The sequence below is a fragment of the Epinephelus lanceolatus genome, chromosome 6 (assembly GCF_041903045.1).
Source record: "Epinephelus lanceolatus isolate andai-2023 chromosome 6, ASM4190304v1, whole genome shotgun sequence".
NCBI classification, from domain to species: Eukaryota; Metazoa; Chordata; class Actinopteri; order Perciformes; family Serranidae; genus Epinephelus; species Epinephelus lanceolatus.
Window position 1 is genome coordinate 4,988,212 of NC_135739.1, and position 20,752 is coordinate 5,008,963.

A 20,752-nucleotide genomic window follows, 5' to 3' on the forward strand; every position below is an offset into this window, starting at 1 on the left:
CATCCATCCATCCATCCATCCATCTCCCATTTTCTAATGTTCGTGCATGCTTGCAGTGATCCCTGTCTTTCAGAGGTAATCTAAACAAAGTGGATGGCTGCTATTGGATTACGTCTCACTGAAGCCAGTGTAATCCATTTGTTTCAGTGCATACAGAACATTTACAAATGAAACTCAGTGCATGTAAACTGACCTCTAAAACACGTTTGTGCGTGTGTGTGTGTGTGTGTGTGTGTGTGTAGCATTGCAGTGAAAATGGAGGAATAAGCCCTCTTGATGATGGACTCCCAGATTTCTATACCAAAAGAGTTCTCCCTGACAGGTAAGAGTTTCTTCATTAACATCTCTTATTATTAGCATTGTCACAAAAAAGATTTATCAATACATATCAATCCTGGGTGTTTGAAATGGTTTCAAACGCATCATCGATTCAGCGGTACCAACTGTGTTTTCTCTCCCTCTCTTATTGTTAATGTTTACTATAGTCGTTTTGCTGTTATCTGCTACTAACCAAGGGGAAAAAAGCTGTCGTTGTCATGTTATACCCTCGTTATATTTATCTTTTTATAAAGATTTTTAATTGTACGCCCTCTATTTCAGCTGACAACACTGTTTCTTATAGAACATCTTCTCCATTTACATGTTTTGGCTACAAATCTCGTTAACACACGGCCATTTCCCAAAGCCCACCCTAAAATACACGAGTACCTTCTTTTCAAGCACTCACTGACTACATTTACATGCACAAAATATTCAGTTTTTTTTCCTTATTCAGAATAAGACAATATTCCCACTAAGCTGTTGACGTGGCTAATGAAAATTAATATCCCTGTTTACATGCAGTCATGCGTACACAAATTAACATGCCCTAACAGGTTGGTTATCTTGTCAAAATATTGAAAAGTTGAGCTGGAGCTGTTTTCCACCAGTAGCAGAAAATGTCTTGAAAATGTCAGGGTTGGGATATTTGCACGTATCCAAAAACCTGTTGATATCCAAGTCTTTTAAAATATTTAAAAGCAGGTGTGTTTCTCTTATCGACCAGTTGGCTTTTCTTTTGGGCATGCATCTCTGCCACTGTCTTGCAAACTGTTTGCGAATTAGTTTGTATATAATGTATCTATGACACCACACAGAGCTGACCGTAATCAGGCAAGAGGCCGTGTGTCGCAAACTGCTGTAAAAAACCCTGCTGAGACACATATTCCGAATGCGCTGTATCCATGTCCAGAATGCTCCTTAAACCCAAATAATACCGGCATATCCCACGCCTTAATCGGAAAATGCTAATTTAGGAAAAAAGCCTAATTCAGAATATGTAAACATGACCTGCATCAAGTTTAGAAAAATGTCATATTCGGAATAATCGTAGAAAATAAGTATGAACTGATTGTCACAGTCTGCTTTGTGTCCTTATGTCTTCAGCCTTTATCAGAAGACTGGACTTATATCTATCTGTTGCAAACTATAGAGTCATTTAAGTTGCCTATGTAAGTTAGTCTCTTTGTTTTCACTGCAGTCAGTTTATTATTAAAAGGATTGTGTTTTCTGGGTTTTTGAGTTTCTGTTTACCCCTCCTGGGTTCCTGTGCTGCCTGGCCCTCGTTTGCCCATCTACACACTTGTCCTACATCAGCCTTGTTAGTCCTTTTTCTGCTCCAGGGTTTTTCCCATTCAATCAGCTCTCTGCCTGTTCTCCTACCTAATCACCTTATTCTCCTCAGCTGAGCTTCTTCTCCCTCTTCTCCACCTGCACTCCATCACCTCATCAGATTAGTTTGTCTTTGTTCAGTCTTTGCTTTTTTTGTTTTGTTTTGTTTTTCTTTATGTGATCTTCAGTTTTGCTTTCCCCGCTCTAACTTTGAATAAAAACTGATTTTAACTGAGTATCAGTTGCCTGCAGTCTCCTGGGTTTGGGTCCACCTGTTCCACACTACATGACAGTCATTATTTTCCATTTATGTGACCGTGCTTTGAAAGTCAACTTACTGTACAGTCTTCAGACTTACTGGAGATACTGTAGGTAATACATCACGGAGAGCATTTTGTCACATTGAGCTTGATATTGCGTGGTAATGCAGCTGTGAGCAGAAAGTGCTTTGACAATTCTTCTTGTTCAAGGACGTTCAAGAGTGTTGGCTGCTGAACAGCAACCTTTTACAGTAAATACAAGAAACAGACATGGTTACTTATCGTTTGCCTCCTGGGTTTAATCATCCGATAATATAGCTTGTGAATACAATTAACTATTTTCACAGTGTACTGAAATGAATGGACACCTGTGGTTGAAATTAATCATTCTAAAATGTATGCTTTCTGTGCTTTGGGAAAAGTCAGCTGCGTACTAGATTCAAATCTTTACCAAAGGTTGCGTCAGAGATTTGCAGACAATAAAGGGATTTTTCATCCATCAATGTAATCGTACTTAATGAGAGTATGTTACAAAAGGGGGGAAACTGTCCAAACCAAGAAAGGCACACAACAAAAGACACAATATAAACCGACAAATGACACTGTCAGAGCAAAAGCATGAGCCTGAAAAGTGTAGCTTCAATGGACACAAAGATATAACTTTCAGCGGCATACCCATCAACGCAAGTTGTGTAAAAACAGCCTTTACTCATTTACTGAATACCTTCCATTATATCAGGCTCGATTCAGATCTGAAGAATGTATTGATTTAAAGGGGACCTGTTGTGCTTGTTTTCAGGTTCATACTTTGTGTTTTTTACTAGAACATGTTTACATGCTTTCATGTTTAAAAAGAAGCCTTTATTTTCCTTATAGTGTTTGTGCTGGAACACCTGTATTCACTCTGAAGCCTGTCTCTTTAAACCCCCACCACCCCCATAGCTTGAAGTCAAAAAAGGTATTTTTCCGTGGCATGAAATAACCCGGAAGATTGACACTGCCTCTGCATCATGGGGCCCATAGAGCAAGTGCACTATTCTGCCGGTCGAAAATGTTACCTACTTATTTACAGACATGTCTTTTCTAATGTGAGTCTATTGAAAAAAGTCTTTTGGGCCAAATAGTATCATGTGATGGACCTGCAAGTTGTAATTTCACTGGCTTCATAGCCTGGTGCACTTCCTGGAGGCCTGGTCATTGCAGCCAGGGAATGACTGTAACAAAGTATAGCGTAACTTTCAACTGTTAAAATGACCAATAAAAAATATTTTAACCAACAGCCTTCACAACTGGGCATGTTTCAGCTGGAATCTGATCTAAAACTGGGGAGAAATTAATATCAGAAACCAAGATTGCATTTTTCCATGGCATTAGCATGTAGCTACATGTAGCAGTGTACTTGCAGCCTAAGAATAACTGTAATAAATGACTGTGAACTAGAATTTACACAACTGGACATGTCCAAGCAAGAATATGAGTCTGTGAAAAATTAAAACACTGGCAACCAAGATTACTGGTTTCCCTGAGGTTTGCGTAGCTACATTTAGTAGTGTACTTGCAACTGGAGAATGAGTGTAGCAGAGTATAAACGCACTTTTCGCAGTGAAAAATCACTAAAAGCTTCAACACATTCTTCCAGCAGGAATCTGATCCAAAATCAGGGGGAAATTACCAACATCAGCAACTAAGATAACACAGTTCCCTGATGTTAGCATGTAGCTACGTTTAGCAGTGTACTTGCAGCCAGGAATTTGCTGTGTATAGCTACACTTTCTCACATTAAAAATCCTCAACAAAAGCTTTGAACCAACAAACCATACATGCTCCAGCAGGAGTCTGATTGAAAAACAGTGAGAAATTAACCACATTGCCAACAAAGATTACATGTTTCCTAGGCATTAGCATGTGGCTACATGTAGCAGTCTACTTGCAGCTGGGGAATAATGTAATGGAGTACAGCAGCATTTTATACTGTTAAAAATCACCAACAAAAGCTTACCAAAGTTTTCACAGCTGGACATGTTTGAACAGGAATCTGATCCAAAACCGTAGAGAAACTAACAACTTCAGCAACCAAGATTGGATGTTTCCTTGATGTTAGCATGTATGTAGCTACATGTAGCAGTGTACTTGAAGCCAGAAAATGACTATAACGAATGGCTGTAAACCAAAATCTTCACAACTGGACATGTTCAAGCAAGAATCTGATCCAAAATCGCAGAGAAACTCACAACTTCGGCAACCAAGATTAAATGTTTCTCTGATGTTAGTACGCAGCTACATGTGGCAGGCTACCTAATGTAAATACTGCAATAGTTTTCCTGGAGCAGATGACTGTATAAAGAAATCTGTCACGAGCTGATTTTGGCTTGTCTAGAAAGAAAGAAAAACATTTCTGTAATCTGATTATTCAGAGCGGTCTGAGGCCTGATGTTTTTGCTCACATGAATACTTTTACATACTTTAAGCTAACTTTTTTAAAACTTGGGCCACGTTTAATATGAACATCCAACACCCAAAATAAAGAAAATCATAATAGGTCCTCTTTAAGTGTAATACTTTCATAAGAAACAAAAAGTTAAATAAATGTGACATGACCAGACATCCAAATCTGAATCCAGTGACATTTCGATTAACATACGTGTGATCACATCCACACATTCAAACAGACCTGTTGGGTTCTGACAGTTTCTGAGGCTTTATTTTAATTGGCTCATCTTTAGGTTATTATTTCTCATAATTCAAGAAGGTTGTGTTCCTCCGACCAGCGTGTTGTCTGTCTTTGAAGTAATCTCATGGTGAGGTTCAGCTTGTTTAGCACATCCTGCGGCTGCTCGTACATTCAGAGGCAATTGAATCTGCTGTCCATCATTTTTGCTCAATTATAACATAAATTTAGTCACTCTTTGATGATTAGAGGAGCTGGAGCTGGCTGTTTGAAGCTTTTGGTGTGAGGTAACAAGACGTGATTGGTTAGTTGGTGACTGCATGTTGTTGATCAAAGGGGTCTGAGACTCAAAGAGAGGAGGAATTTTTTTTTTTTTGACAGAGCTCAAAGAAGGATGTTATTTTGTCATTAGCAGCTGGTGATTTTTGTTGTTTTGCAAAATGAACGTTTGGTCCAAGAGCAATCATTCAAATGAAACAAAATTTTAAATGAATGTTCTAAACATGCAGAACCACCACTGTGACCCTTTGAAGTATTGAAGCAGCAGTTTGGTAATCCTTTATTTTGGTGGAGCTGAATTCAGGAACAGCTGCCACAGCTTATCAGAATAACATTGCTCCCTTCCACACTGCAGGTTAAGTCAGTGCTTTTAATATGATTGCATATAATATAAAAAAGTGCACTTTAGATAAATCATTGTGTAGCAAGAGATGTAGCCTAGCAACGCTGAAATTGTCGCTGTACCAGAAACAAAGCAGGGAAACAGTCAGTGTGGATGGCTGCAGTGAGTTCAAAGACATCCTAACAGAGATGACTGGATTGTATTTGTGACATTTCCACCTCTCTCACCTCTTTCAGTCAGCTCTCCTCTCTGCACAAAGCTCACTCGCTGAGGAGGAAGAAGAGGAGAAATATGCTGGCCATCTTCGGTTTTCGTAAAAACCGCAACCAAACTTTGTCCAATCAGGGGCCGGAGCCTGAAGCCGAGGTTTACGGAGATGGGTGTCACTTTGTTGCTTCAGCACCCACAGGGTTTGTGTATGCACACACACAACACACACACAGTCCGCTCAGAAAGGTACAGCCTTGAAAACACAACACAATGCTTATATGGTGCATTAGATAATAATACACACACACAAAGACCCATTTTCCTTCCATATTCTGCTGTACAGCTTCACATTCATCTCTTCTTGGTTCTCATAAGAACATTCAGCAGCACTGAATTACATAAATACTCTGACAAATATCACTCTAAATCTCCCTCATTTCTTTGTTGATGTGAGAAATGGCTGGTAGCTGCCAAAGTGCAGGCAGGCTGATACCAGCGTGTGTACACAGATGTAGATGACAGCCGGCGGCTCTGATTCTGGATTCAACAGTCAGCCAAGTGATTAAGGATGAACACGCTGCATGTCAAATACAGATTAGGATAGCAAGATAGATGATTTCTGCAGAAAAATGATACTTTCTAATCACACTGTTGTCAAAGCTTGTTACATTTTAGTCTTAAAGGACTGATGTGGAGGATTTAGTGGCGTCTAGTGGCTGAGGTTGGAGACTGCAACCAAGTGAAACCTCTCCTGTATTCCAAGCCATGTGTAGCTGCAGACGCATTCAGTTTAAAGCCTACATGATACGCCCCTACAAACCGTGCCCACCACTAGTACAAGGCAAGCCCACCAACAGACGGTTTGTTTGAATCCTCCTACAGCACAACGTTGAAGTGAACAAATATGAGGCCAAACATAGCAATAATCCACCTTTATAATTCTTTGCACATAAAGATGGGATTTACCTCATGTAATCAGACATAACCGTTATCATTAGGCTAGCCCTACCCCTACATTTGCGCGTTCCCGCGAGGGATAGTGGTGTCCTAATTCCTTTTTGTGTGCAGGGGTAAGGGGCATAATCAGGGGTAGTGGGTATGAAACTAGCCCTTCGGTGCAAGGGATTTCAGATACTGACTTGCCAGCGTGGGGTAGACGTTGCCATGGCTACCACCGAGCAAGAGATGGGGAAAAAAGTTCATACATAGCTAACGTTATGGTCGTCAGGTTGCTTGTTAGCTAGCTAGCTAGCTCGCACTATCTAGCATCTGTCATCTGTCCTGTTCTGCAAAATTGTCGGACTTTTCACATTACGATAACACGCCAGCTAGTATAATCATGCTGCCTCGTAATGTTAGCTGGTTAGCTAGCTAGCAGAAGTCCCCTGTCGTCTGTCATTCATCAAACGAAGCATGATGAATGCGGCAAACGCGATCGGTAGAATGAATGAGACTCCATTGTAGATGCCGGTTGGAAATGTAGATGGCTCGCAGCTTCCTGTTTACAATAGTTACGTATGCGTGAACGTAACCGACGCGGTGACGTAGTGAGTGGTGTCCCAATTCCTAGGGAAAGGTTTCTACCTCTACCCCTTGTTGCTTCATTTTGAGGGCCAAGGGCTAGGGGTAGGGCCAAGGGCTAAGGGGTAGGGCCAAGGGCTAAGGGGTAGGGCCAAGGGGGGGTATTGGGATTGGGCCTTAATATAATAGCTAGATAAATGCTAACTTAAAGGCCCAGACGCACCAAACCAACATTGAAAAACTAGTGGTGACAAAGGCTGACTGATGTGTCGCCTCACCTCACCTATTTCTCTGCCAAAAAGCTGCACTTGAACACAACACAACTTTACTACAGCCAACAGCTAACTAGTTGTACAGTCTGAGCCTGCATGACAGTAAAAAATTCTCTGTAGCAGCAGGCGGTAAAGTCTGGATTCATCGTTAAAAAAGGGAAAACAGAAGACCAATAGGACGCATTTAAAATGCTAATTAGCCAGTGAGCACATTGACTCACAACCTGATATTGAAAGAACAAAGGATATTTACCATGCGCCAGCGAACAAAAACACAAAGTTATGAACCATTTCTGCTTAAGAGTTCGATGGCTAAAACAAGAAATGTTATCTTATATAACAAGTTTGTTTTGATCTCATACCCTTTTGACTTTAGCTGCTTGTTTGCTTTCCTAACTTCTGTTTCTCTTCTCATCCACTGAGCTGAACTGCCAATCAGAGTGATTTCATTTGCAGAAGGGCTTCGATATCTCGACACCAATTCAGCATACTGAATCAGCCGAAAAAAAGCTGACGAGGGCCAACGATTGATCAGTGGGCGGCTTAGGGTGTCAGGGCCCTAAGGTTTTCTTCAGGGCTTCTGCTTTGGACCAAAGGGCAATGTGGGCTGACCATGGATTGATGCGTGGGTATGGTGGGCTAGTCTCATAGCCACTGCAGCCACAGTTATACCTATTCGTGTAGGAGAATGATGGTGGCAAGCATGAAAATGCAAATGGCCCTATCTAGAGTTAGTGTTTGGTTTGTCCGTTCTGGGCTACTGTAGAAATAACATTGCAGACTTTGTGGAAGAGGACCTGGGGTCTCATTTATAAGCAGTGCGTTCATACAAAATGAGGCCTGAAAGATGCATACACTACTTCCCACACAAAAGTTGTAATCTGTAGAAAAAAAAAAAGATTGTATGGGAGCAACTTTGACCCACGCTCACGAACATTTTGGAGACAGGAAATTGCCGACACAGATGGTAATATAAACGGCTCATTCTAAGGTTATAAAAATGCAATGACTCTTAGTTTCAGGTGATTATACACGAAAGAAAACATAGCTACAAATGTTATATTCCATTTCTGCCTTATAACCCCCTAAATCCTACACACAGGACCTATAATACTTTATATGGAAACAGCAGCCTTGTGGCTCATTGTCATTGTCAGTGTCTTCCAACTTTCAGGACAGCCACAGAGAATGTATACACACTCCTTCAGCCTCCAAGGTCTGCTGCCAGGGCTGGATCTCCAGGCGAAGGGGCTGATGGGAAGACAAATGATCACCAAGGGAAAACTACGCTTGTCTTGAGTCCGCCGCCAGTGCCGGGCATCCCTCACCCGGGTGTAGGAGGAAGCAAACACCCCTTTTTTTCCCCCAGAGAGGTACAGGGAGTGGGACCCACTACAAGCATTCATTTCATTGGAAGTTTGCCTCGGGTACGATCTTTTCTTTTGACTCTCTCTCTTTCTCTCTTTGTTGTGTTTTGACAGAAACCCGAAGTGGATTCTGTGTTTGAACATCCGGAGGAGACAGACAAGTACTGGGTGGACGACAAACAGAGGCCAACGGAGATTCTGCAAGTGGACAAGTCGTGGATGGAAACAAGGCAGAGCGACCAGCATGCTGAGAAACATTTAGAGAGACAGCGGTTTGATAGCAGGGGGCAAGAAAAAACTTTTGGAGAACCGAGAACAACCGACAGACAAACAGACAGGTACTGGACTGAGAGCAGACACCCCGAAAGACACGTGGACAGACAGTGGACTGTTGACAGACACACCCAGCGACAGATTGACAGAAAGATAGAAAGACAGTGGATGGGTGGCAGACAGATAGACAGGTCATGGTCGGAGAACAGGCCGACGGACATACAGGTGGACAGTCAGTGGACTGAGAGCAGACAAGCGAGCAGGAAGACAAGTGAGAGACAAGTGCAGGCGCTTCATTTGGCTCAAAGGCCGCTGCCTCCATACCCATCAGACAGGACGCCTTCGCCAAAACAGGAAACAGATCCTCTGAAAACTACAGAGGCGTCAGCTACAGACTGGCAGCAGCAGGACACGCAGGGAGACAGACAAATGTGTCCAGATGCCAGTGCAGGGTTCACAGAGGGATGGAGGAGCAGCGGAGGAGGAGGAGGGCGAGTTCCCTGTGCAACTAAACCTGATCCCCCGCCGCAAAGCAGTAAACCCAACCTGTCCAAACTGAGGCAGAGACATCGGCTCGAGAGCTCAGACGCTTTACCAGGTACTTCACTGTCAGCTACGTGCTGCAGGCTGGAAAGGAGGTTTAAGCTTTTGCTGAGAGGTTTCAGCTGCAGTCGTCACCTGAGTGTATTATCACACCACAAACCGACATGTAGGTGACAGTCATTTCTTTTAATTCAGGTACAGAGGAGGAAGGGGAAACAGAGAGGGATCCTGGAAAGATGGAAAAGAAAGAGAGAGAAAAAAGAAGAGATTCGGAGGGTCAACCTCCTCCGATTCCAGAAAAGGTGTGCGATTTATAGCCCTGCATGATTCGGTTTGTTTTATGTAGGAAAACTAATCCACAGTATCCACAGGCCTACTGTAAATATAAAGCAAATTTTCCAGTACAGATAATTGTCTTTATCCTCTTGATTTGTTCATGTTTTCTGTTCTGATCCGAAAAACAGCCAAAGACGTCCTCGTATGTGACTTTTTCAAAAGAAGCAGCCAATGAGAGGAACCTACCTCCTCCTCCTGTGCCACCTCCTGTGAACAAGCCTGCACATGGATTACCAGACAGGGCTGCAAGTCAAGGTAACTCCACTGAACACACAAACAAACAACTTGGTGGTGTTAACAAATGCGAGACTTAAAGCGCTCAGTTGTGTTCACATTCCCATTATGAGATTTTTCAGATATCTGCCTGACTTTGATATCACTGTAAACGGTTTACTTTTTGTTCAGACTCTTATTTTGGGATGTCCAGGTGCAAATAAACAGCTCAGCTGCAGAAAACTTTCATGGGTTCAACATTTTGGAAAAAACACTTAATAGCTTTCTTGCAGAGAGTTAGATGAGAAGGTTGATACCACTCTCCGGTCCTTGAAGTGCTTGAATTTTGAGGGGAAGAAGTCAAATCCTGGAGTACCTTGCAAATAGCCCCTTTTTTTTAACAAAGTGCTTCAAGTCCTTGAAATTCATTCCACTCTTCCACTCTTGGCATGACTATATTTAACACGACTTAACTTACTTGCCTACTTGCCTTACAGTTACCCAAAAACAATGTGAGTAACCCTCCACTGGAAAGAAGGACATTGATCACATCTATTTTTTTTTCATGCAAACATTAATTTTAAACTTAATTATTTCCCTTGAGTGAAGTCTCATGGGAAATTTAGCTGTTTCAATGCTCGTTTTCCACAGTATTGATGCAGTAGTAATCAAGTCAGAAGTCGTCTAAATCCTGCACTTGGGCAATGACATCCAGCGTTAGCCATCCTTGAATGTCGGCATGATACACAGCCTGTCGCCATAATAGTTTAACGGTGGCCGGTGGTGCAGGGGAAAACATGGTGGGGCAAAAATGAGAGTTAAGGCAGCAAAAGTCCGAGTAGGGTGGGTGGGTCCAACAAACACCGACTTGTCTCGGGAGAGTGGTGCTCACATCCCGTAAAATTATAAACACGAACCCGTTCTTTTTTCTAAACCCAACCACATGTGTTTCTTTTTGTAGGAAGAAAAATTTCAATCAATTTGCCTTGTTGTACCAATGTAGTGCGTTTAATTTGAAAGAGACTGTATGTAAATGTTAAATTTCCTGTGAAAACAAGTGTATTTTGAAAGGAGACAATGCATGTAACAGGCAGAACTTGACACAGCAATAAGAAAATCATGATAATAAGAGATAAAACTACCTGTTGTTGTTTTCATACCTGTTGTTCAGGTGAAGAAGGATTGAGACCTCAGGCACCAGTGAAACCACAGAGGAACAGAAAGGCCATGTCTTGTGACGCAGGTACAGTTTGTCGTTTCTGCATCACAGTAAATACTCTTACTATTTACCCAACAGGTTGCTACATGGTACATTTATGTTGGGACTTTGTGTATATACGTTGACCTGTGTGTAAAGCGTCTGTATCTAACTGTTAATTTGTGTTTCTTTGTCCTCACTGAACTCAGGCACTGACAGGGAAAGCCCTAATAACGTTGAGAAGCCCCCAAATCGCAAACCCCCCGTGAAAAAACCTAGACTACCCCAAAACAGAAATAAGTCACTGGACTTGTCTGGTACATGTCTCTCTGTTTTTATATATGTGTGTGTGTTTGTGTGTGTGTGTGTGTGTGTGTAGCAGATGTCAAGTGGTAAAGTGAGTCAAGTGGTAATTAAAACACCACAGTATGTGTTATAATGTGGAACGTGATCATTAAATTGCAATCTATTAAAAGTTAAACACGGGATACTTAAATAAGCAGTGTGTAAGATTTAAGGGGATTTAGTGCCACGTGGCAGTGAGAATTGCAGATTGTAACCAGCTCAAACTTTTCCCGGTCATGATTCTGATCACACAGAAAGTGTTTTAGCAGCTGGAGGCGGATTTTGTAATTTTTAAAGAGAATGAAGCTTTTTACTTTTGTTTTTGGCATTGCAACGCACCTCGTGTCTCTGTGCTCTTGGCACCTGGCATTTTTGCTGGAGCACTCTGAACTCCTCAAGTTGAAAAAAACTTCAGCTCTGAGTGAAAGAATGCCCCACATAATCTCTTCTTACGTCATCTTTTTTATCCCATTGTCCAATCAGATGATTTGAGAGGCGGACCAAGTTTACAGTCTGTAAACAATAGAGGAGAAACAGCAGGATGTCAAACTGCCCCCCGAGTCATCCTAAAATATGCCTGGAAATGGTCATCAGTAAGGTGAAACTCCTGGACCAACTGGTGGTACTCCCCATGATCCACCCTCTTTATTAGGGTCTCATGTAGCCACACAGATCTCTGTTTCCCTGTGCCCAACAAACTATTAGCTGACTGTTAGCCTCTCACCCTCAACCAGAGCTACAGCAGCTACCCTCTGCCTCAGCATTTAGTAACTAGATACTAATTACAGTGAAAAGATTGATTACACTGGAAGTTATAGGGTGGTTGCCTGGCAATGATGAAAAGGCACAGCAAGCGTTTCTTTACTAGTGGCATGCAATTAGTGTTGCCTTAGTGTTGTGTTGTTTGGAGGTTTTCACCGAACTGTCTAGAGCCAAATTATCAGCAGAGGCCTCTACTTCTCCAAAACAAACAGACCAGGTGATTTAAACCTGTAAAAACACTTAATAAAGCAGTTTCACCTTACAAATCAGGGGTTTCCTGTGCTGTTTGGCACGTTGGAGACGGGCCATGAGCCCAGCACCTGCTAATGTGTGCTCACATTTTCTCACTAACTAAAGATCAAGACTTTCAGGAGGTTTTTGCCATGTGCCAAATTGTCAGAATAGGTCTCTTCTTCTACAAAACAAACGGACCTGGTGATTTAAACTGGTGAAAACACTGAATAAAGCTGTTTAACATTTATTTGTGGAGGAGCTGTGAACTACAATGGCGGATATGAAAACGTGAATGGCCCTATTTAGAGCCAGTGTTTGGTCGACCCGGTCTCACTCTGAAGTCGTCAAAATCCAGCACTTGGGCAGTGACCTGTGGCGTCAGACACTGATGAAAAAGCAGTCAGCATGATACGTGGCCGGTTGCTGTTATAGTTTAACAGCGCTCGGCGACAAGAACAAAAATTACAGCTGGGATAGTCCGAGTGGGGGGGTCAGGAAAGGTTGTGGATTGGTCAAACAAACACTGACTTTCACCCGGGAGAGTGTTTTTGTGTCCCACAAGATTAAAGAGCCAAACCTTGTTCTTTTTTCCTAAACATCACCACTTGTTTTTGTTGCCTAATCCTAACCACATGCATTAGTTGTTGGAGGAAATAAAACGTCAATTTGCATTGTTGTACTGACGTAGTGCATTTATTTTGAAAGAGCCTGCATGTAAACGGTAAATTTCCTGTGAAAACAGAAGTGTATTTTTAAAGACGATGCATGTAACAGGCAGAATGTGACACGTCCCAGAACGCCAACAACCAACACACTCATGACCAAATGTTGATATGTGACGAAGTCTGTGTGAGAATGTGTTGGTCTGTCTGTTCGGGGCTTCTACATTTACAAGGTGGTGCAACATGGCGATCTCTGTGGACAAGGACCGACTCCATAGATATAAACAGCTCATTCTAAAGTAACAAAAACATGATAATGAGTTTTTCACGTGATTATACACTAAAGAATACGTTGTTATTATATTCCATTTCTGCCACTATATCCCCCTAAATCCTGCACACTGCACCTTTAAGCGTACATCTCTACATATTGTGAACTTACTGTTTTAAAGTATCTGTAGATCTGAATGGATAAAAAGTATTGATTAACCACAGTGATATTTTTCTGATAGTAGCGACTCCCTGCCACTGATCAGCCTCGTGTCCTGTTCTACTTTATAGACAGCCTCAACTCAGCCTCTGGTCACAGCGAGCTGTTGTGATGCCCGAGAAATTCACCCGCCGCTGTCCGGCCGGAGCGTTGTCATGACAACTGTGGAGCATTTCATCCAACGAGGAAACAAAGAAAAACCATACGAGGATGAGGAGGAGGGGGAGAGCTGGAGAGAAAATGTCTGACAGACATCATAAAGCATCAGTCACTTGCTTCTGTTGAAACACTCTTTTTCCTTAATGTCACGTTCCTCTCTTTCTTCACCCCGGCTGTGTTTCCGTTTCCTCTCACATGAAAACTCTTTTTGTGGCTACAGTATTTTAACAGTATTTGCTACTTTAGAAAACCCAAAATGATCATTGTCTTTTGTGTTGGTGGACGGTGGGCTGAGTGTTGGAGCGTTGTGGCTTTGCTAGACAGATTAAAAAAAAAAAAAGTCTTTATTAGAATGTGATTTCTTAAATCTGCAATGCATTTTTGACTGCTGATACAGTTGATTGCCTTGGTTGACACTTGAAAATGAGTTGCTTCTTATCAGATGAAACTTGATGATTTATATCTAGTTTTGCTTTCAGGAACTGAAAGGTAATATATTTTATAGAAAAAAATAAATATTATGTATGAGCACCCTCACTGTATGAATAAAACACTAATGGAAAAAAACTGTGATGCTTCTTTGTGGTTCGCTAAATCACGTTAAATAAACTGTTTCAGTTGAAATATACTTAAAGGAATTCTTCACATCAGTTACTGACCCCATGCTATGTTCAGTTCCTGAAGAAAACTTTTTTCTGGCATGCCTCCACGGTAAGCAAAGAATCCAAAAACAGAGAAAACTGATAATGAATTGAGCTCACAGGGATCCACATTTAACAGCAGACTTAACAAAGTCTCATTTATGCAGTCGTATGCTCAGCACTTCTTAAGCAGAAGGCCCTCTCCAACAGGGAACTGAGCGGACAGTAAAACTTTTGCTTTCTTCAAAGCCAGGCTCCATTGACAAAAACAGTAATTTTACATCACTGAACACAAGCTGCTGGTCTACCACTGCCTCAATCAGTTAGTTTGTTTGTGTTATTGTGTGACTTTGCTGAATCCGAACTAACCCTTAAACCCAGTTCAGATCAATGATTTGCGATGAGACTGGTTTAAGGATGTAAAGCACCTGTTTCAACAGCCAATCAGCTTGTAGTGAAGTTTGCTGGTCGAGTCAAAATAACCATAGACGGCATGTTCGCTTGCTAAAGCAGGTACTCCATCCCCACCGAGTCCTTTGTTTCCGTCCTCACAGTGTATGTGTATGTGCTTATGCTTCCTCACACATGCATATTTTCACTGACTAACTAATTGGCGCTGCTTACTTATATTATTGTGGTGCATTTATTGTGAATACAGTCCATCTGATGCTCGTTTTGTTTGTTTTTTACCATTTCATCACTACTACAAATGCAACAGCAGCCAGTATCTCACTATCACTATCCTCATTCATATTTTAGGAAGCTACAAATTATATACAGCCACAAAATAAGACTGAAAAGCTGGAAGTCAGAGCATAGAGATGATACACCGTCTCATCTAGTTGGTCTGAACGTTGCAGAACAGCACATTGCAAGTAGCTGCCTGTTTTAATCGACTCTTTTCTCTGAACTGGACTTTAGAAACACCAAAGTCACACAATAACACAAACTAAGTGATGGAGGCAGCAGTAGACCAGCAGCTCCTGTGCTCAACGGGGTAAAAATTACAATGGCTTTGAAGAGAGCGTTAGTGAGTCTTGTGTAGTAAGGTTTTCGCAAAAACTCATGTGTTTGGGAAGTACTGAGCACACTGGATAAATGAGGCTTGGATTATACTGCACAAGTTGTGTGAGAGTTTGTAAATGGATGTTTTGATATGCTGTTGTGACCTGTGGTTCCATATGACCATATGACTTGTATTTACTTATTTTTTAAGTTATTTTCAAATTCAACATAACACAGAATGAGTGATAAACAAATGGTCATTTTAGGGGGTGAAGTTTTCCTTTATAGCAGCTATAATCAATTTATTTATCTTGATGGCGGATCACATGACTATTTTTTTTTTAAATATTTTTTAGGGCATTTTGCCTTTAATGGACAGGACAGGTAAGTTTTTTTTTTTTTTTTGGGGGGGGGGGGGGGGGGGGGTGACATGCAGGCTGGAGTTGAGCTCAGGCCACTGCAGCAACAGCCTTGTATATGGGGCGCCTGCATATTACCCTACTTCTCTGCAAAGTTTATTGTTACTGTACAGCTCCTCTCAGCTCTGTGGACTGTTTAATAGCATCTTTGTTTTCATTTCTCTAACTGTTCTGGTTCACTCTCACTGCTCTTCTGGTGTTATTTACAGCGAAAACTCATAAAATCCATCATGTGCTACCTATACAGCACCAGAAAGGTGTTAGTAACTCACTAGTGTATACACAGTTGTGGAGCATTAAGCAGCTAAAAAGCCAGGTGTGTCTTTCAGAAGTTGGTGGGAAACAGCTAAAAGGAGAATTTTTAGGCAATGACTCACTTACAGTCATCAGGTGGGAAGAAAAACAGCTCTAAATGAATGTTTATGTTGCTCCATGTTTGCTGGTTGTGTAAACAAGTTCACCACATCTACATAAAAGGGATAATATGTCAAAGTGTTTAAGGCTTGTTTCTGCAGCCCCCAAGTGGACAAAGAGGTCAAATGTCTCAACATCAATCAGAATCTGGTTTATTCCAAAGTAGGTTTTCACATACAAGGAGCCTGCTGTGGGGTTTTGGTGCATAACATGAACATTTTAGGAGAAAATTAAAAGAAAAGTAAAGCAAGTACTGCAAAAATCAAGAGACAAATATCGAATAAAATTGCAGTAAATTATGAAAACATAGAATAATATTAAAAAAAATATGTGCAATATATCTAAAGAGAAATAAAAGAGATGTGCTAAGACAGTGGTCCAGCCACAGGGTCCAGATATCGCCACAGTCATTAGTTCAAGGTCCACACATCAATATATTCAGTGTCATACTTGTGTTTGGCCATGTCGTCGAGCTAGTTTGCTGTCTCTGTCAAGTAGCTCTCCGTTATTCACTCATTTTACGGCAAGAAAGGGCACTTTAGAACAAAAACTTGGTGCTCCAAATTTATTATTTGAACTTAAAAATAAAGTGTGTTGACACATGTGCGAGTCACTTACAGTATACCCTTTTTCCATAGTTACATTACTAGTTATGCGCCGAGTAAAGTCATGCCGCACTGATTTTTGTTTCCATTGTCAGTTTAGACGCGCTGTGCCATGCCAAGCCGCAACAGAGATGGACCCTCTTAAGAGTAGGTCCAAAAGTTGGGTCACCCGCTCTCAAGCGGGTAGCGGTGACATCTCGCCGACCGCAGCCAACCCTTGACGACCCCCATTCTGTCCCCAAATCAAGCCTGTGTGTTGTGTGACTCTTCTCACCTCTGTCTGCAGGACACCAGAGAGAAAGCCATCTTAAAAAGCTTCTCTGTGTCCAGCTCTCAGGAGTTTTGTAGCTTCTAACTGATTCTCTGTGGTTTGGAGTTTAGTTTCTCTCCTGCGTCCTGTTTTTACTTTAGATATCTGCTTTATTTTACTGTTTCATGTTCACTATCAGCCTTATCAGAAGTTGTGTGAAGTTGCTGCTGAAAACCCAACATTTCCTTGTTTTGCTTCACAATAGTAGTTTATTCATAACAAAATAACAGGGGGCTTTTATTGTGAAGAATCTATTGGAAATGAAATTTGTTATCAGTGAATCAGCTGAGCTTTATTAGCAGTTTTTCTTCAATAAAGACAAGTCTAATAATACAGCAGGGAGGAAAGTGAAAGCAGAAACAGCCACAGTGAGATGTTGATGAAGAGCTGCAGACAACAGGCTCTTACTGCACCTCTGCAAACAGCTCACCTCCAACAGGTAAACTTCTCTTACCTGCCCTGCTGTGGATAAACATGTTACAAAAATTACAGGGGACTTAAGCTGTGGATCAGCCTGCTGCTTTTAAACATCATCAGTCAAGAGAAGCTGTCATCAGTTTAAGACACACCTTCAAGGATGGTGTGCTGAGTTGACGGCCAAGCCAGACCATGACTGTCAAAAAGAGCTATTACAGTCCTTTCAGAGTGGACTTGCGACCTACTTTTGGACCACGACCCACCAGTTGGGAACCACTGGTCTAAGAGATGAAGGAAAGAAATGGAAAACTACTGGACTAATTAAAGCCTAATTAGTTCACCATCACCCTAAAAAGTGGAATATTTAAGCTGCTGAATTCATCCACCGACTAGCTTGATTTCCATGATCACAGGTGGAGGCTTAATTTACTTCAGAGATGCATCTCTCCAGTTGGCATGGCAACCTGATATATTCAGAAGTCAAAGAATGTGAGAAACAGCAGGGGGCGACTGATCCCTACAAATGAGGCAGAAACACACACTCACACACACTTGCATTCACACACACACACTCACATGATTTGAGTGGAGCAGCAGTCTCGCAGGTTGTCATTAGCAACCGTGCCGTGACCTTTTTCTAAAGATGCTGTAATGAGTCAGATACCAGTTACAGCCAGGGTAAGGAAATCTTTGCAGTTTGTTGAGATGTAGATAAAGAGTTTGTTTTTTTAAATCAAGTCAGTGATTTTTAACGAGCAAACAGCCTCTGGAGAAATGCTAAGCAGTTTTTTCTTCTTCTTTTTTTGGATGACTGAGACTAATTGCTGTGTTCGCTAAATATTACACATGTATATTTTTGCACAACAGTCTTCTCTTTTCCCCAGATGTTATGGCTGCTCAGATGAGGGAGATACTGTGTGTGTGTGTGAACTTTAATTCATTCATTCAATCATTCAGTCTCCACATTAATTAATCACCGCAGTTTTCCAGATAAAAGATGATTTAATATCCTGCCCCGCATCCACTCTCAGCCCAGTGTGTGAGCTACGAGCAAGCCTCCGCTGGAGCAATTTAACATCTCAAATTTTGATTTATGGTGAGATTACAGGCAGCGTATTGGCAGTCTCTGCAACAATGACTTCATAACAGTACAGTGAAATATAACCCTAGTGTTGGTTTGAACTTTTACTCCCACTCCACCTCGAATGTAATGTGGAATCCACAGTAAGTGAGTCCTCTCATGCAATGATACTCCCCAAAATGAATGTGCCTACTGTTATTGATGAACTGTCAAGAGAGCAGCTGCAGGAAGGCGAGCTTTGAGCTTTTAAAGACGCTGACAGTAAATGAAAGATTATTTGATTGATTCCTTTTTCTTTTTAAACATTTTTTACACTTTTAAAGCAGGATTTCGGTTCTTTTCTTGCATAATTTAATTTCACATTATACTGCGACCTTCCTTTAGATCAGGGTCCCAAAGCCAACCGTCTGTTTGCTGCTTAGCAATCAAAGATTAAATGCCTCGGTCAATGCTGCTTCAACAAATGTTCATTATTTTTAAACGCTAACCCCAAAGTGATGAGACTTAGGTTCACACAGCACCCAAATCCTGAAATCCAAACTGAAATATTTTACTCCAAGTTTCCTTCGGCTGTTATTTTGGCCACGATACACCATATTCTTTACAGCTGATGTGAAGACACATCACATCACACAGGAGGCACCCGAACACATCCTACTCTTCTCATCATTCTTCTGCAGTTACCAAGCAACATGATCACATAAAGGCCGAGGGAAGAGAGGAGTCGGAGAGAGAACATGTGTGGGTAGAGGAGAAAGATGCGCGAAAATAAAAGGATGCAGGCAGTCCACAGCAATGTGCATGATTGTGCTCACACAATACCTCCCAAAATCCAAATCCTCTCCTTTTCCCTCTGTCTTCAAGAAGGATCCACCGTGTTTGAGAAAAGGCCCTAACGACTTGTGAGGCCAGTTCATGTAGGAAAACAAAGAATAAAACTTCTACAGACAGTAAACATAAGTATTTTAACCTGAATGAGGTTGTTTAACATCGTCCTCCGCGCTGTCGGAGTATGAAGAAGCTGTGAAAGTGTATTTGCTCATAGCTCCTCACAGCAGGCCTGCTGGATGATATTCGTGCCACAGCAGCTACATGGGAAATGACTCATGAAAACAGACAATGATAAGATGCAGTGTAATTTAATGTAATTGCAACCATGTCTACAAAAGGTCACGAGTGAGCTTTTCTGCTAGGTCGTCATGGGAACCGTCTCCCTAATGGGTGACAGGGACTGCTGCATTCGGGTCACCTTATGGCCAGGCAGCCTGTTTGTTAGACAGAGCGGCTCGAACAGCTTCAGTCACAGGTGTGTGGCAGCTAATCAACAAATACAACCTGCACAGAGACTGGCCACAGCTATTCAGGGTTATCTAATTATATTATGTAATTACAGTTAGAAGGAAGAGTTCATTCCTGCATTTAAAAGAATGGTCATTTTAAAAAAAAATACAATAAATAATGCAGAAGTGCTTCCATAAGTATTTTATACAAGACTGAGTCTACAGCAGCCTAGAGCAGCTCTGTTAGCTAAATGCTAACATGCTAACAGTGATAACGCTACCACGCTGAGGCTAGGCAGGTATAATGGTAACCATATGTGCCAGCTTAGTTTAGCATATTAACATTTTAATTTGGTAATCATTACTAACAACAACATGCAGCTGATGATGGGACTCATTAATTCATTCATTCTTTTTCCGTAACTGCTTATCCTGTTCTGGGTCGCAGTGGGGGGTGGAGCCTAGACGCAGGGTTCACCCTGGACAGGTCACCAGACCATCACAGGGCTGACACATAGAGACAGACAACCATTCACACTCACATTCACACCTACGGACAATTTAGAGTCACCAATTAACCTGCATGTCTTTGGACTGTGGGAGGAAGCTGGAGTACATGCAAACACCGCACAGAAGGGCTCCCCGACCCCAAAGTTCGCCCGGCTTATAACCAGCAACTTTCTTGCTGTGAGGCGACAATGCTAACCACCGCACTACTTTGCCATCCTGATGATGGAACTGTCACCATTCAACTTACTTACCATTTTGCATGTGTATAGTAATGAACTGAAGTAT

The 20,752-nt window shown here is 41.7% G+C and overlaps 1 protein-coding gene across 2 annotated transcripts in view; it reads left to right on the top strand.

The window, feature by feature from the left end:
* LOC117254070 (capping protein, Arp2/3 and myosin-I linker protein 3-like) overlaps positions 1–14,353 on the top strand; it is a 52,337-nt gene extending 37,984 nt beyond the window's left edge. Inside the window, exons 32-40 of one of the 2 annotated variants that reach the window (XM_078168508.1) lie at positions 243–322; positions 5,437–5,610; positions 8,378–8,576; positions 8,685–9,441; positions 9,582–9,688; positions 9,851–9,977; positions 11,107–11,178; positions 11,343–11,450; positions 13,698–14,352. In XM_078168508.1, the coding sequence (XP_078024634.1) occupies positions 243–322; positions 5,437–5,610; positions 8,378–8,576; positions 8,685–9,441; positions 9,582–9,688; positions 9,851–9,977; positions 11,107–11,178; positions 11,343–11,450; positions 13,698–13,738 (1,665 nt within the window). In that variant the 3' untranslated portion in view covers positions 13,739–14,352. Of the gene's footprint in view, positions 1–242; positions 323–5,436; positions 5,611–8,377; positions 8,577–8,684; positions 9,442–9,581; positions 9,689–9,850; positions 9,978–11,106; positions 11,179–11,342; positions 11,451–13,697 lie in introns of both variants that reach the window. The other variant, XM_078168509.1, reaches the window with a different exon arrangement.
* The last annotated feature ends 6,399 nt before the right edge of the window (positions 14,354–20,752 follow it).